This window comes from Heloderma suspectum, chromosome 3 (assembly GCF_057233095.1).
Source record: "Heloderma suspectum isolate Gila_16-S chromosome 3, 16-S_ref, whole genome shotgun sequence".
NCBI classification, from domain to species: domain Eukaryota; kingdom Metazoa; phylum Chordata; class Lepidosauria; order Squamata; family Helodermatidae; genus Heloderma; species Heloderma suspectum.
In genome coordinates, this window is record NC_139460.1 from 15,460,034 (window position 1) to 15,476,954 (window position 16,921).

The 16,921-nt window shown below is 45.5% G+C and overlaps 1 protein-coding gene across 1 annotated transcript; it reads left to right on the plus strand.

Moving 5' to 3' along the window:
• The first annotated feature begins 1,464 nt into the window (after positions 1-1,464).
• On the plus strand, positions 1,465-16,223 carry HIKESHI (heat shock protein nuclear import factor hikeshi). The gene is made up of 5 exons (XM_084842525.1): positions 1,465-1,607; positions 8,790-9,027; positions 10,375-10,526; positions 13,260-13,378; positions 15,986-16,223. Exons 1-5 carry the CDS (start codon positions 1,578-1,580, stop codon positions 16,038-16,040), a joined length of 594 nt encoding a protein of 197 aa, XP_084698651.1. The 5' UTR covers positions 1,465-1,577; the 3' UTR covers positions 16,041-16,223.
• The last annotated feature ends 698 nt before the right edge of the window (positions 16,224-16,921 follow it).

Here is a 16,921-nt window from a genome sequence, read left to right on the forward strand (position 1 = left end):
TTCAAGGTTATGTCGCTGACATACAAAGCCCTAAATAACTTGGGATCAGGATACCTAACAGACCCCCTTCCCCTGTATGCACCCAGCCAACCTTTACACTCTTCAGAGGAGCTTTGCTGGTTGTTCTGCGCTAACACAATGTGTCGCCACATTGGCCCTTCTCAGTAGTGGAGCCTACCTTCTGGAACACCCTCCCCCAAGCAGTTCAGGAGGCAAAAAATGCTGTACTTTAAACATCTCCTGCAAATGTACTTGCTTATGCAGGCTTTGTCTGGCTTGTAACTGATCGTGCTGCTGCTCTGTTTTATTGCTTTTTGTATTGTTGCTTTTATTTAATTTTGTTATTGTAGCTGTAACTGTTTATTAATAGTCTTGTTTATTTTATTAAGTGGTATGCAAGTATAATAAATGCATCATAGATTGATCATTAACTTGAATGTACAGAGCCACACTGATATGAAAGATATTTCTTCAGTTCCTCATGCTCAGTGCCATGATGCCTAATGCTGCCCGCGACTTAGAGTGGGAGTGCAGAACCTCAGCCCCAGCGGGCCAAATCCACCCCTACTGGGGTCCCAATCTGGCCCTCTAGGGTTTCCTAGACAGCCACACTCCCTTTCCTTTGACCACTGATTGTTTGGTGGTTTCCTGGATTTTGTGTAGTTTTTCCCCAATATGAAAGATGGAAATGCCTCTCTAAGGCTTGGTGACTGGCAGCAAGGGTTTTAAGATTACAATATGCTGGTATTTTTGGCCTTTTGCCTTCACCCCCGCCCGCCCTCTGAGAGACTCTCCGAAATGGAGTTTGGCCCTCAGTCTGAAAGAAGTTCAACACACCTGTTGTAGGGCTGGAGTGGAGAAATCCTAACTGGGCAGAAAAAGTAGTTACGTGCTCAAGAGTGCTGTGCTCATGCCTTTTGTTGCGCCTGAAGAGTTCTGTAAAACCTGAAAGCTTGCATGCTCCTATGTCATCAGAGCCTGGTACAGCAGCAAAAGAATTCCATCTTGTGAGAGAGGAAGCCTTTGCCATCCGAAAAAAACACATTGCTGCGAGGCTCTACTAGAGAGAGGGGGGAACTACAGTGACGTACCCTTCCTAGTGACTTGGCATCTCTACGGAGAGTCCCTCTACTTCGCATTGGGCGTTGGTAGAGAAACCAGGCTCAATTTTATACCGGAAGTTTAATCACGCTAAGCTCCTCTACTTTCCTACCTCTATATGCTCCCACGCGTCTCTCAACCTTCCCGACCTTAGATACAAGCCAAAGACTACATTTCCCAACAGGCCGTTCGGCGCCCATGGGCGCCGCTTCGTTCACAAACGACCCTGGCCGTCGCGCGCTGCATGCTGGGACACGTGGTCCTTTCCCCCCCCCCTCAGGCGGCGGCGGGAAATCTCCACAGGAATGCCTGCCTGAGCTCGTAGGAATCCTTTTCTTCCGCCTGCCCCGGATGTGCTTCCTTGGCGCGGGGAGGGGGCGTCACGGAGGGGCGCTGGGGCGTTCGCCTGGGCGGACTGTGCTTTCCAGAGAGGCCCGCCTCGGAGGAGCCGCGCCCGGGGTGCCGCCGCCGCCGCCATGTTTGGCTGTTTGGTTGCCGGGAGGCTGGTGAGTGGCGCCCGCGCTTGGCCGCGGAGGATGGACTGGGCGGGCCCCTTGGCGTTGGGTCTCTATGGAAACGGAGGGGAGGGGTCACCATGGAAACGAGAGGCCGGGGTGGGCCCTTGGGGCGTGTGGCGGCCGATGCGCGAGGGGTGGCTGGGGGGGTTGGTTTCCATGGTAACCTGCCAGGCCAGGGCGGGTTGGGGGAGGCTCTTGGGGGCTTCCATGGGCCCCTTCAAGGGAGCGCAGACTGGGGAGGGGGATGTCTAGGCCTGTGGGGGCGCAACAGGTATCAGGGGGGCTCATTCCACAACTTACACATCATTGTCCATATATTAATAGGCCGGTCAGGTTATACGCCCAGATAGTTGAATCCAGGGGCGGGGCGGGGGGAGGCGCTCCAGCGGGGACAGTTGGACGCTGAAGGGACGCACGCGACCGCGACCTTCCCCCCAGAGAGGCTTTGTGCCGTCAGCAGCTGTGGGGCGGGTAGAAATGCCGCAGGTGGAGGCCCTTCCCCATTGCTGCGTGTTCTTGATGGGGAAAGGTAACACCTGCTGAATTTCTACATGGCGACATGCAGCCCAGGGGTAGGCAAGCTGGCGTCCTCCAGATGCTTTGGACGACAACTCCCATTGTTGTTGTTCAGTCGTGTCCGACTCTTCGTGACCCCATGGACCACAGCACGCCAGGCCTTCCAGTCCTGCGCTCTTTCCCGGAGCGTGCTCAAGTTCATCCTCTGCCATCCCCTTCTCCTTACACCTTCCGACCTGAGGGGCTCATCTAACGGCGTCATCTCTTTCAGCCTTGTGATACGTTCCATGGGGTTTTCTTGGCAAGAATACTGGAGTGGTCCAAATACTGGAGTGGACCAAAATGTGGTCCATTTCCTTCTCCAGTGGACCAGATTTTGTCAGAACTCTGCGCCATGACCTGCCCGTCTTGGGTGGCCCTGCACGGCATAACTTATGGCTTCACTGAGTTATGCAAGCCCCTTCGCCACAACAAGGCAGTGATCCATGAAGGGGACAACTCCCATAAACTCCAGCAAACGTGGTCAGTGGTCTGGGATCGTGGTGTGCAATACATCTGGAGGGCACTGACTTGCCTACCCCTGCTGTTTGTTGTTGTTTATCCGGTCAGTTGCTTCCGACTCTTCGTGACTTCATGGACCAGCCCACGCCAGAGCTTCCTGTCGGCCGTCGCCACCCCCAGCTCCCTTAAGGTCGTCGACTGTAGAATTTTGTGTGTGTTTAGTACCCATGTACCTGACTGTTCCTCTCACTTCATCCACAGTGAATTTATGACGCTTTGTTAAAAGCTTGCTTGCACAAAGGGCTTGTTTTCATGTGGTCCCAGATGTGTGTGCATTATACATGTGGAAGGGTATGAGTATCGTGGTTCCAGAAATTCCCACAACACTTATAACCGTTATTGTAAATTGAGACAATGCAAGTAAATGCCTATAGAAAGAAGTCAAACTTACGGGATTTCCTGGTGGAGAAATGTTACACGCCTGGGGTTACTCCCATAAGCATGTACATGTGGAGACACTGGTTCACATTAAAATGCATACTTGTGGTGGGACAGAGCCTGTGAGGTCAAGGCTCACACCCCAGTACTGGTATTTTCTGCACACCCAAGCCATGTGTAAACTGGCTCTAACAGTTATTCAGTTTAATTTTCATGATCTTCATTTCCCATGCCAGATGTGTCCAGTGCTTTCAGTGGACATCTGGCTTCCTTTCACACACTTTAACATTTCCAGTTGTCATTTCTACTCCCCCACCATCTCCTCAAACTGTGGTGCTGGAGAAGACTCTTACGAGTCCCCTGGACTGCTAGGAGGTCAAATCAGTCCATCCTAAAGGAAATCAACCCTGACTGCTCATTGGAAGGACAGATACTGACGCTGAAGCTTAAATATTTTGGCCACCTAATGCGAAGAAAAAAGTCACTGGAAAAGACCCTGATGCTGGGAAAGATTGAAGGCAAAAGGAGAAGGGGACGGCAGAGGATGAGATGGCTAGATAGCATCACCGATGCAGTGAATATGAACTTGAGCACACTCGGGAGAGAGCGCAGGACAGGAAGGCCTGGCGTGCTATGGTCCTTGGGGTCACGAAGAGTCGGACACGACTTAACGACTGAACAACAACAACCATCTCCCAGGCCTTTGTTGTTGCCTCCCTGGCAAATTGACTGCTCACATCTTGCATATTTAAGGCAAATTGCATTATAATCTTTTGGGGAGATAATTGACATAACAGAGATGGCTAGCATGTCATGTTGTGGTTTGTTTAGTATAACTATGCAGCAATGTTAGGAAATCTCTCTTCTGCCCTAAAGGCTAGGGCAGGAATGGCCCTGTGAGCCACCTATGAAACTAATTGCATAAAACTAGGCCTGCAATGCTTAAATCAGTTATATGAATTGATTTAAAATGTTTTGATCAATGGGAAACAGGTGCTCCCAATTAACTGGACAGCATATTTTTACATTTCTCATAGGGCTGTCATCAAGATCTATAAAACTGGCAGGCAGTAGAGACAGGCTTTCAGTGGCAGTCCCACTGAACTCTTTGGAACTGCCTCCCATAGGATGTATGCATGACCTGTTCTTTATTATGTTTTCTTATTCTTTGTTGTTCAGTCGTTCAGTCGTGTCCGCCTCTTCGTGACCCCATGGACCATAGCACGCCAGGCCTTCCTGTCCTGCGCTCTCTCCCAGAGTGTGCTCAAGTTCATCTTCATTGCATCGGTGATGCTATGTAGCCATCTCATCCTCTGAAGTCCCCTTCTCCTTTTGCCTTCAGTCTTTCCCAGCATCAGGATCTTTTCCAGAGAGTTTTCTCTTCGCATTAGGTGGCCAAAATATTTGATCTTCAGCTTCAGTATCTGTCCTTCCAATGAGCGCTCAGGGTTGAGTTCCTTTAGGATGGACTGATTTGACTTCCTTGCAGTCCAGGGGACTCATAAGAGTCTTCTCCAGCACCACAGTTCGAAAGCATCAATTCCTCCGCGCTCAGCCTTCCTTATAGTCCAGCTCTCACAGCCATACGTTACTACTGGGAAAACCATAGCTTTGATTAGACGGACCTTTGTCGGCAAGGTGATGTCTCTGCTTCTTACAATGCTGTCTAGGTTTGCCATAGCTTTCCTCCCAAGGAGCAAGCGTCTTTTAATTTCATGGCTACAGTCACCGTCTGCGGTGATCTTGGAGCCCAAGAAAGTAAAATCTGTCACTGCTTCCATTTCTTTCCCTTCTATATGCCAGGAAGTGATGGGTCCAGATGCCATGATCTTCGTTTTTTTAATGTTGAGTTTCAAACCAGCTTTTGCACTCTCCTCTTTCACCCTCAACAAGAGGCTCTTTAGATCCTCTTCGGTTTCTGCCGTTAGGGTGGTATCGTCTGCATATCGGAGGTTGTTGATAATTCTCCCGGCAATATTAATTCCGACCTGTGATTCATCCAACCTGGCGTTTCTCATGATGTACTCTGCATATAAGTTAAATAAGCAGGGTGACAATATGCAGCCTTGTCGTAGTCCTTTCCCAATTTTGAACCACTCAGTTGTTCCATGTCTGGTTCTTACTGTTGCTTCTTGACCCTCGTACAGGTTTCTCAGGAGACAGGTAAGGGGGTCTGGTACTCCCATCACTTTAAGAATTTGCCACAGTTTGTTGTGATCCACACAATCAAAGGCTTTAGCGTAGTCAATGAAGCAGAAATAGACGTTTTTCTGGAATTCTCTTGCTTTCTCCATGATCCAGCGAACGTTGGTGATTTGATCTCTAGTTCCTCTGCCTCTTCAAAACCCAGCTTGTACTTCCGGTAGTTCTCGGTTCGCATACTGCTGAAGCCTAGCTTGTAGGATTTTGAGCATCACCTTGCTGGCATGTGAAAGGAGCGCAATTGTGCAGTAGTTTGAACACTCTTTGTTGTTGCCCTTCTTTGGAATTGGAATGTAAACTGACTTTTTCCAGTCTTGTGGCCACTGTTGAGTGTTCCAAATTTGTTGGCATATTGAGTGCAGCACTTTAACAGCATCATCTTTTAGGATTTTAAATCGCTCAGCTGGAATACTGTCATCTCCGCTAGCTTTGTTGTTACTAATGCTTCCTAAGGCCCACTTGATTTCACTGCCTAGGATGTCCGGCTCACGTTCAGTGACCGCACTATCATGGCTATCAGGGACATTCAGATCTTTCTTGTATAGTTCTTCTGTGTATTCTTTCCACCTCTTCTTAATCTCATCTGCTTCTGTTAGGTCCCTGCCTTCTTTGTCCTTGATCATGCCTGTCTTTGCACAAAACGTTCCCTTCATATCTCCGATTTTCTTGAAGAGATCTCTAGTCTTTCCCATTCTGTTGTTTTCCTCGATTTCTTTGCATTGTTCATTTAAGAAGGCCTTCTTGTCTCTCCTTGCTATTCTCTGGAACTCTGCATTCAGTTGGATATATCTTCCCCTTTCTCACTTGCTTTTCGCTTCCTTTCTTTCTTCAGCCACTTGTAAAGCCTCATCAGACAGCCACTTTGCTTTCTTGCATTTCTTTTTCTTTGGTATGGATTTCGTTGCTGCCTCCTGAACAATGTTACGGACCTCCGTCCATAGTTCCTCAGGCACTCTGTCTATCAGGTCTAATCCCTGAAATCTATTCGTCACCTCCACTGTATATTCATCAGGGATATGATTTAGGTCATACCTGAATGGTTTAGTGGTTTTCCCTACATTCTTCAATTTAAGCCGAAATTTTGCAACAAGAAGCTCATGATCTGAGCCACAGTCAGCTCCAGGTCTTGTTTTGACTGACTGTATGGAGCTTCTCCATCATTGACTGCAAAGGACATAATCAATCTTACTTCGATATTGACCATCTGGTGATGTCCATGTGTAGAGTCACCTCTTGTGCTGTTGGAAAAGAGTGTTTGCTATGATCAGCGTGTTCTCTTGGCAAAACTCTATTAGCTTTTGTCCTGCTTCATTTTGTACACCAAGGCCATGCTTGCCTGTTATCCCGGTGATTTCTTGACTTCCTACTTTAGCATTCCAATCCCCTATGATGAAGAGGACATCTCTTTTTGGTGTTAGTTCTAGAAGGTGTTGTAGGTCTTCATAGAACCGATCAACCTCAGCTTCTTCGGCATCAGTGGTTGGGGCATAGACTTGAATTACTGTGATGTTGAATGGTTTGCCTTGGATTTGTACTGAGATCATTCTATCGTTTTTAAGATTGTACCCCAGTACTGCTTTTCCCACCCTTTTGTTGACTATGAGTGCTACTCCATTTCTTCTAAGGGATTCTTGCCCACAGTAGTAGATATGATGGTCACCTGAATTAAATTCACCCATGCCTGTCCATTTTAGTTTGCTGATTCCCAAGTTGTCGATGTTCAATCTTGCCATCTCATGTTTGACCACCTCTAGCTTACCTTGATTCATTGATCTGACATTCCAGGTTCCTAAACAATATTGTTCTTTACAGCATCGGATTTTCTTTTCACCACCAGACACATCCACAGCTGAGTGTCCTTTCGGGTTTGGCCCAGCCGCTTCACTCTTTCTGGCGCTACTTGGAAATACCCTCTGCTCTTCCCCAGTAGTATATTGGACACCTTCCGACCTGAGGGGCTCATCTTCCGGCGTCATCTCTTTTAGCCTTGTGATATGTTCCATGGGGTTTTCTTGGCAAGAATACTGGTGTGGGTTGCCATTTGCTTCTCCAGTGGACCACATTTTGTCAGAACTCTCTGCCATGACCTGTCCGTCTTGGGTGGCCCTGCACGGCATAGCTTATGGCTTCACTGAGTTACGCAAGCCCCTTCGCCACAACAAGGCAGTGATCCATGAAGGGGTTTCTTATTCTAGTCTACTTTTAATCAAAGTACTGTGTTGTTGTTTTATATTACTACTACTATTAGGTTAATTTGCTTTTTATTAATTGTTGTGCTGGGTGTAATTTTTAACTATTGTTGCCGCTTAGTTTTTATTATTATTGTTAGATTGCTTTTATGAATTTGTGTAATGATTGATATCGATTTAAAATTTAATATTACTGGTATTCATTAGTTTATTATAAGCCATTTTGTGAAAGCATTTAAATAGGTAAACAAATAAAATACATAATAAAACCAAGTATTTTTAAATACAACTACTTTTAAAAACTGCAGGTGGCAAGCCCCATCTTAATTTGGGGCATTACCTCCTGTTTGAGAGAGGAGTAATGCCTCTTCTGAGATCATACCTGTGGTGATGCTTCCATCTTCGGGACTACTGATTTTTCTCATTTGCCTTTTTAATCAATTTGGGGGAGCAATCCTATGGCCCCTAAGACAGCATGGGGGGCGGGTGTTGTAGGATATTTCAGATTCCTGGATCTGAGGTTTGAGACACTGCTCTGACTCAGAGCCAGAAATCCATGCTCCATCCTCATAACCGGGAATCTGCATTTCCCGCCCTGCTCTAGCCTCCTCCAAGGTCGCAAAAGTGACCTTGGAGAGGGGATAAAGGGATCATGTCAGTGGGAGAAGAGTGGACTGGAGTGGCTGGAATGCGAGTTATCTCAAGGAGTCTCCAGTCTCCTTACCTTCCCCTCTGATATGCTCCATCTAGATGGGTAAAAAAGCCCGTCTAGCTAAAATGCAGAGTGGGAGGAGCAGCGGAGATGATGATTGCCTCCGTCACTCCTCCCACTCTGCAATGGATGCTCTGAGTTCGGAGACTTACAAGCATTGCGTGTGGACATTACAGGATTGCACCCCAATTGATTAAGACCCATATGATTAATTAACTACCTTTTTAGAATCATATGACAGCCCAGTCTAAGACCCATATCGTATTTCTTATTTAAGCTGTTCAGAGCAGTATCAGCTGTGTGGTCAACAGCCACATCTTTTTGGTGGTCTCCTCTGTATCGTGTTTAAGCACTTGAGAACACGAGGAGAGTAAGGCACTCTGCTGCCACCGTGCCGAGTGTAGTGTACATCCGAGCTGATTAGAACAAGGGTATGTCTCCATTTAATCTTTTTCTGCACAGTGTCCCTAAAGTTGCGTTTGGCTTTCTGTATGGTTAAAGTAGATTTTTCTTCCTTTCTGGAAGTAATTTTGATTCTGCCGCAGCTGGTGGTGCGATTTGGGGTGTGTTGGCAGTTCAAATCCATATTTCATTCCTGCATTTATTTCGTAGGTTCAAACAGCTGCACAGCAGGTGGCAGAAGATAAGTTCGTGTTTGACTTGCCGGACTATGAAAGCGTCAACCATGTGGTGGTCTTCATGCTGGGGACCATGCCCTTTCCAGAGGGCATGGGTGGATCTGTCTACTTCTGCTATCCTGATGAGAATGGGGTGGCAGTGTGGCAGCTCCTGGGTTTCGTCACAAATGAAAAACCAAGTGCCATCTTCAAGATTTCTGGTCTAAAATCTGGTAAGTAAAGTGAATGCAACTATTGAAGGGGTTAGTGTAGGGCAGGGTTAGGGAACCTGTGGTCCCTCCAGATGTTCTTGGACTCCAGCTTGCATCAGCCCCAGCCAGCATGGCCAAGTGGTCAGGGATGATGAGTTTTGTGGTCCAACATCTGGAGGGTCACAGGTACCCCACCACTGCTGTAGGGATGTGCAACTGGTGGCCAGGAGTTCAGTTCAGCCTTCACAGCCCTTGCCATGTGGTCCACAGCACAGTATATCCCTTGTTCCTAACTCTTTGCTCCAAGACAGAAGCAAAGGGCTCTTTAACCCATTCCTCTGTTTGCCTATTTAGCAAAGGAAGCTTTGGCATAAAAGGAGGCTTTATGTTCCTTTCTTGTGTCTTGTGTCATGGGAGCCAACAGCTGAGGCCCATAAGGAGAGGATTCTAACTGGAGTTGAGGGGGAGGGAGATAAAAAGCCTTTTGCCTGTGTCTCAACTCCTATGGAATTGAGTCAGCAGTTAGAGCCACTGTTGCTGGCCCTTCAGCCCTTACTCAATTCAAAATATGGCCCCTGTTTTTTGTCTCTGGAGCCCTATACTTGTGGTTCATCTCCATGGTACTAATCTGTTAAGTACGTTTAATTATTTTTCATTGTATGCTCCCTTCAGTGCTGGAAATGCGGGTATAACATTAGTTAATTTATTATTATTATTATGAGGTATCTTCTAGTTGATAAATCTGGTAACCCTTTCACATAGTATTAAAGAACCATGTACTGCTATAAGTCTGGAACTACATGATGGTAGCTGTTAGCAACCCCACATCTCCTCATACCCCTCTCCCCTGTACTATGTGATGCTTCAAAATGTGTGATGTCATCAAGCTTCATTCCCTCAAGCAGTAGCTCTGTGAAGTGATATGGGGAACCCCGAAGTGTAATGATGTCATGCTGTGTGTTTTGTAGCATCACATATTACAGGGGGGAGAAAGAGACTACTACATAATGTAGTATACCCTGTGCAATGTTTAGAAACAAGTTTTATTTCCATCAAGCAATCAGCAGAAGCAAGAAGAAGGTCTAATATATTCTCCTTGCATTTGAACAGATAATCCTTTGTTACAGCAGCTTCGATTTGTTCCTTCCACTGCATCCCCTTACATGTTGCTAGAGATCGTGATTTTGAAACATCATGCTTTTAAAATATCATTATTTGTTGTTGTAGGGCTGTGTTCTGTTTCATAATGGTGATAGGGTAGCTGCTGCTTATTTCAAAAAGTCTTGCGTAAATCTGGAGCGTGCTCAAAATTGTGCTTGTGTTGAGACAAGGGCTGATGCATCAGGCCACCTGTGATGTCTCTTCTAGGGAAAGGCAGCCAACATCCGTTTGGAGCCATGAATATCCCCCAAATGCCATCTGTTGCCCAGATTGGGGTTTCTGTGGAGCTGCTGGAACTCTTGGCTCAGCAAACTCCTGTAGCAAGTGCTGCTGTATCATCAGTCAATTCATTCACAGAGGTAATTGGGAAGCCATTTTGATTCCAGTAGTTACTGGCACAGCAGTCTTCATTAATGGGCCTTGAAGTATTGAACGTGATACAGTGAAGACAAGTGGTACATTAACAAACTTGCCATTCATTGGAGGAGCACTTGTCAAACTCTGTTCTGGGGAATCTTGGGGTTCCTCAATGAAAAGGTCAATAATGGTGAATAAGTGTCCCTGAAAAAACAGCTTGCTCATTTCTCCTGATCTTCCCTTTGTAACTTGCAGCTTTAAAGGAATGTTGGGTGTGTTCTAATCTAGGGCACAGTTCTGGTTTACCCAGAATAACAGCAAGGCCTAATGGGAACTGAGTCTGCCCCCTAAAACACTTCCCAAAATCTTCTGCAATGCAGTCATAGAAAGGGTTTCCTAAAGATAGAATGTTTGAGAACAATTACAGTGGAACATCTACCCATCTAAGTGTGAGTTAGGAGTTCATTTTTAAAAAAAGCTTTCTAGCCATTTCTCCAGTTCTTCTGCAGTTATTGGCTTGGATCCCTAAAATATATGAGCAGAAATTCACAAAAACAAGGTTTCTCATTCTATCCTATCTGCTGCGGCTACCTGCACTCCTTGAAAAGCCTCTCAGGGATAGGGTGGCGTGGCTCCTGGACAATGTGGGATGGGGCGTGGGAGCTGCTGGGGAAGGGAGGAATTGTTGTTCAGAAGCCCCCACCCCACTCCCGGAGAGCCATTTCAGGGTGTTCTGGCAGCTGCAGTGGGGAGGAGGGGATGGGAATCTTTCCTTCCATTCACTTGCCTTAGCATCCAAGCCAATGCATGCATACCATGTATATTGAGCAACTGAAACTTGAATGGCTAAATCCTCCTCTTTCACGACATGGTGTATACATTTACTTAGATTTAAAATAACAGCAACTCTTTAGGTTTTTTAACAATATAATCATGCCAGATGCAGATTCACATAAGTAACATAACATTTATGACTTGGAAAACCATCCTTCGCATATAAAATGATCTTTGGGGACTGATATACCATTAAAAATTGCAGGAACTTTAAAGGCATTTCAACAAGTCAGCACAGCTTTATATTTATCAAGTGGAGCGTGAGTCTGCAATGAGTGTTGAGTGTAATTCTAGAAAAGGATACCAAGTAGCATAGAAGCATTTCTAGTTTGTCCTGTCCCTTAATTTGATGAGTGAGCTTTTCCATCATTAACTGATTCCAGAGGCGCTCTCATTTCTATCACCATGGTTAAACTCTGTCAAAAAATGAACGTATAAACTCATCTTCTCTCTTATAACTTTGAGAACTGGTGGCAGTTTACAAGAACATTATGGGGCTCTGCTTTGCAACTATATATGCAACTATATATGTAGATAGATAACTGTCTAGAAACATCCCCCTCTGATTTATACCCTGCTTCCAAGCTAATGTTACAAACCTAAACACAACTTGTAGTGATGAAATACACCATAAAACCTCCCTTTGGGAATGACAACCAAGCTCAGAAAGCACTCGCACTTCTTTGGTTTTGGGGCTTCTCTCTGTTTCACTTCCCCAGTTTTCGTAACTGTTTACTCTCCCCTCCCCACCCCACCCCACCCCACCCCCCAGTCTGACTTGGCTGGAAGTAGTCTTCTGCTGTCCTGAAACCTTTACTGAAGCTAGCCATGAGGCAGCAGGAGTGATGGATCAGGGGAGCACTATGTAGAAACTGCAGACACTAATCACTGTTCTGATTTTCTGAGGGCAGTTTCCAATGGTAGTGTGAGCAAAAGGCAGCTCATACAACCAATCTTTCCTTTTCCCCTCCCGTGCCCTCCAAAAACCCTCTCTAGATGGTCGGGAGAGTCCTCCTGAACAGTGGGTGCTTTGTCATATGGAGCTGCAGTGTGAAGGGAGAATTGCCTGAAATCGGGTGGAGGGATATTGCACCAGCAGGAGGTCTGCTGGTGCAAGATCCCTCCACCTAGGTTTGAGTGATTCTCCCCCTCGCACTGCAGCCCCATATGATACACCCCCAATGTTCAAGTGTTCTCTCTGACCCTCTGGATAATTTTTTGGTGGCACAGGGGGCTGCAGGAAGGAGGGAAAGAGAATGATGGTTTGCATGATCAGGGAACTGGGAACAAAGCCCTATGAGGACAGACTGAAAGAACTGAGCATGTTTAGCCTTGAGAAGAGAAGACTGAGGGGAGATAGGATAGCGTTCTTCAAGTACTTGAAAGGTTGTCGCAGAGAGGAAGGCCAGGATCTCTTCTTGATCATGCCACAGTGCAGGACATGGAATAATGGGCTCGAGTTACGGGAAGCCAGATTCCGGCTGAACATCAGGAAAAACATCCTGACTGTTGAAGCAATGCGACAATGGAACCAATTCCTTAGGGAGGTGGTGGGCTCTCCCACACTGGAGGCATTCAAGACGAGGCTGGACAGCCATCTGTCAGGGATTCTGTGACTTGGATTCCTGCATTGAGCAGGGGGTTGGACTCGATGGCCTTGTAGGCCCTTCCAACCCTGCTATGCTATGGGCTGCCTTCTGCTCACACAGCCATTCAACTCTTGAGTTTTCATGCAGTATATTAGCATGTTTTCATTCGGACCTTACCTGTAAAATGATTGTTTCTCCTCCAAAATAGTGCACGCCACCGTACCATGTGTCAATCCAGAAGTGTTGATGGAGATGATTTTGTATGTACAGTTATGTACATGAAATCCTTTTTTTTTTTTTTTTGTATTTCAGTTCACTCAAAAGATGTTAGACAATTTTTATAACTTCGCTTCATCCTTCGCTATCACTCAGGCCCAAATGACACCCAACCCATCTGAAGCTTTCATTCCTGCAAATGTAGCTCTGAAATGGTAAGTTGAAGGGTGGGGAGGGGCAAGGGGAGGACAGAAATGTCTTTTCAGCAACATTGGATTATACCAGTAGCTGCAATATTGGAATTTGCTCATGACTGTAAGAATTGCCTTGTTAGGTAGCAATAGTTGAATATACAGTCAGGGCCAGAAATATTGGAACAAGGATAACTATTTTAGCAGTTGGCCTCTGTACACCACCACATTGAAGTTGGAAGGAAACACACCCAGATGGGAGTGAAGTCAGGACTTTCAGCTGTAATTCAAGGGGTTTGACAAAAGTGGGGCACTAACCATTCAGGAAGGACAGCCAGTGGCATACATCCCCCCCATCGTTGGGGGCTCATAAGTAATGGAATGAACGGCTGACAAGCAGCTGCATGGCCAGGTGTGGCCTGTTTCCTGGGCACCCCATGACCAATCAAGCAAATAAAAGGCCTGGAGGTGGTTCTGAGTATTACATTTGCATTTGGTAGCTGTTCACCGGAACTCCCAACATAAGGTCCAAAGAGGTGTCCGTGTGAGTGAAGGAAGCCATCATTAGGCTGAGGAAACAAAGTAAACCTATCAGAGAAGATAGCAAAAACAGTGGGAGTGGCCAGTACAACAATCTGGAACATCCTGAAAAAGAAGGAATTAACTGCAAGCTCAGCAACAGCAAAAGGCCTGGAAGACCACGGAGACAACTAAGGTGGATGACCGCAGAATTCTGCTCATGATGAAGAGGAACCTTTTCACAACATCTAGCCAGGTCAAGAACACTCTTGTAGAGGTAGGCATGACATTGTCAACATCTACAGTCAAGAGACAGCTTCATGAATGTAAATACAGAGGCTTCACAACAAGGTGCAAACCACTGGTAACGCTCAAGAACAGAAAGGCTGGATTAGCCTTCACCAGCAAACACCTAAAAAGCCTGCCCAGTTCTGTAATAAGATTCTTTGGACTGATAAAACCAAGATTAACTTGTACCAGAATGATGGGAAGAGAAAAGTATGGAGAAGGAAAGGAACAGCTCATGATCCAAAGTATACCACATCATCTGTCAAACATGGTGAAGGCAGTGTTATGGCATGGGCATGTATGGCTGCCAATGGAGCTGGGTCACTGGTGTTTATTGATGACCTGACTGCTGATAAAAGCAGCAGGATGAATTCTGAAGTGTATAGGGCTATACTTTCTGCTCATTCAGCCGAATGCTGCCCAACTGATAGGATGCCGCTTGATATTGCAGATGGATAATGGCCCAAAACATACAGCAAAAGCTACCCCAGAGTTTCTCCAGGCAAAGAAGTGGGATGTTCTTCAATGGCCAAGTCAGTTACCTGATCTCAACCCAATAGAGCACGCTTTTCACTTACTGAAGACAAGACTGAAGGCTGAAAGACCCACAAACAAGCAGCAGCTGAAGGTAGCTACAGTAAAGGTCTGGCAAAGCATCTTGAGGGAGGAAACTCAGCATTTGGTCATGTCCATGGGTTCCAGACTTCAGATAGTCATTGACTGCAAAGGATTTTCATCCAGGTATTAAAGGTGACCCTTAAGCTTGAAATGATGTTGGTTTGTTCCATTACTTATGAGCCACCAATGATGGGTGTGTGTGTATGCCATTGGCTATACTTCCTGAATGGTTAGTGCCCCACTTTTGTCAAACCCTTTGAATTACAGCTGAAAGTCCTGACTTTGCTCCCATCTGGGTGTGTTTCCTTTCAACTTCAGTGTGGTGATGTACAGAGGCCAACTGCCAAAACAGTTACCTTGTTCCAATATTGCTGGCCCTGACTGTATGCAGTGTCCAAATAAGAGTGCAATCCTATGCATGGTTAGACAGAAAAATGTCCTACAATTCCCAACATGACCCAGCCAGCATGGCTGGCTGGAGGGATGCTGGGAATTTATGACCTTTTTCTGTCTAAACTTGCATAGGATTGTGCCCTAAGAGTACTTAATCTCTTTAGACCACTCTTGTAAATAGCCACTGGCTTGGTTATCTATGGCAAATCTGACTTGCCTCCAGGTGAGGAGGCACAATTTACAAAGGTTGCTACCATTTTTTGGTATTTTGGCCACAAATTAAGTTAGATATGGATGGGCAATTGCGTTAGTAAACATTTTATGGGCTCGTATCCTTTGTGGACTTATTTGAAAGCCATGGTCTGGATTAACTGCAGCTTCTAAACAGTCTTTGAGGGGGAAATATATGAATCTGATAGCCTTCAAATAAGTCCTCTCTCTCTCTCTCTCACACACGAACATACACACACACACACACGCACACACATGGGAATGCCTCATAAGATAAACACTTGCCATTTGCAGTTTTTGTTAACATTTGTGTTAAACATTATATAAACAATTTAAAATCTGCTGACCAATTAATGTGGCACTTTAGTTGATAAAAAAAACTTAAAAATAAGTTAATCTAACCAATTAATCAATTAAACATTGATCCCTACTGGCAGTTAATGAAGCTTCAAGAGCAGCTGTTTCATATGTTCTCTATAGCTCTCTAGGCTTTACCACAAGGCAGGCCATTAATTTGTGATCCCCCACGAAACTCAACACAGTGGCTGTAAGGTAAACTGTTCATTTTCCTTTTTCTCCCAGGTATGAGATTTTCCAAAGACGGCTAGCTCAGAATCCTTTCTTTTGGAAAACATAATCTTGAGTCAAGTTCTTTGAAACGTCCTCCAGCAGCAGGGTCACAACTTAAAAGATGCAGAAAACTGAGCCTACTCAAGAAAATTTGGATTGATGGATTGATTTGAAGTTTGAGTGGAAGGAGGAAAAAGCAACTTTTGTAATATTTTTGCGACTTCGTTTAAAATTAAAGCCCTAAAAAGTAGTCATTGTCATTTTTTCTTCTGATGGAATGGACACAAAACCATTTCAATTGTGTCAACAAGCAAAAAGCTCTTCTATAGTGCTTTATAATCGGACACACTTATGCATACCAAATTGCAACATAAAATTTTGTCAGAACCCTGTGCCTCTTTTAAATAAGCTGTAAATAGTTATTCAGGTAATTTTGTCTTAGTAGATGTGATTAACTTGGATGATATCTGTATTTTAACCACCCAGTCACCTTCAACAGTAATCTGTTGTTAACTCACCATATGCTTCTGGTGAATCATGTATCTTTCCTCTGCCCTACATGCCACATGTATTTCTATGGCATAGCATGTATGGCATATATTTATTTGCATGTTGGGGGTCATAGATATTGAGCCTTCTCTTGCCTGGGCTTCAGCCTAACTTCTTGCCTGAGAAACCATTCTAGGGGCCTGTCGCATAGTGACCACTAGCCTTTATTGGGCTTCGCTTTCAAGGATTGTCTGGCAATAAAGAAATCTGGCAGTCATTGCCAATTTAAAGTTGTGGAAATAGGTGTTGCAGAGTTGCCACTGCAGATCCATTTGAACCTATGCCCATGTGCCCCCTGGCTGGGGGATGCTGGGAGTTGTAGTCCAGCACATTTGAAGGGCACTAGTTGGGGAAGTTTGCTTTAGTCTATACATCTTTTCGTGTTTGTCACATTTTCCT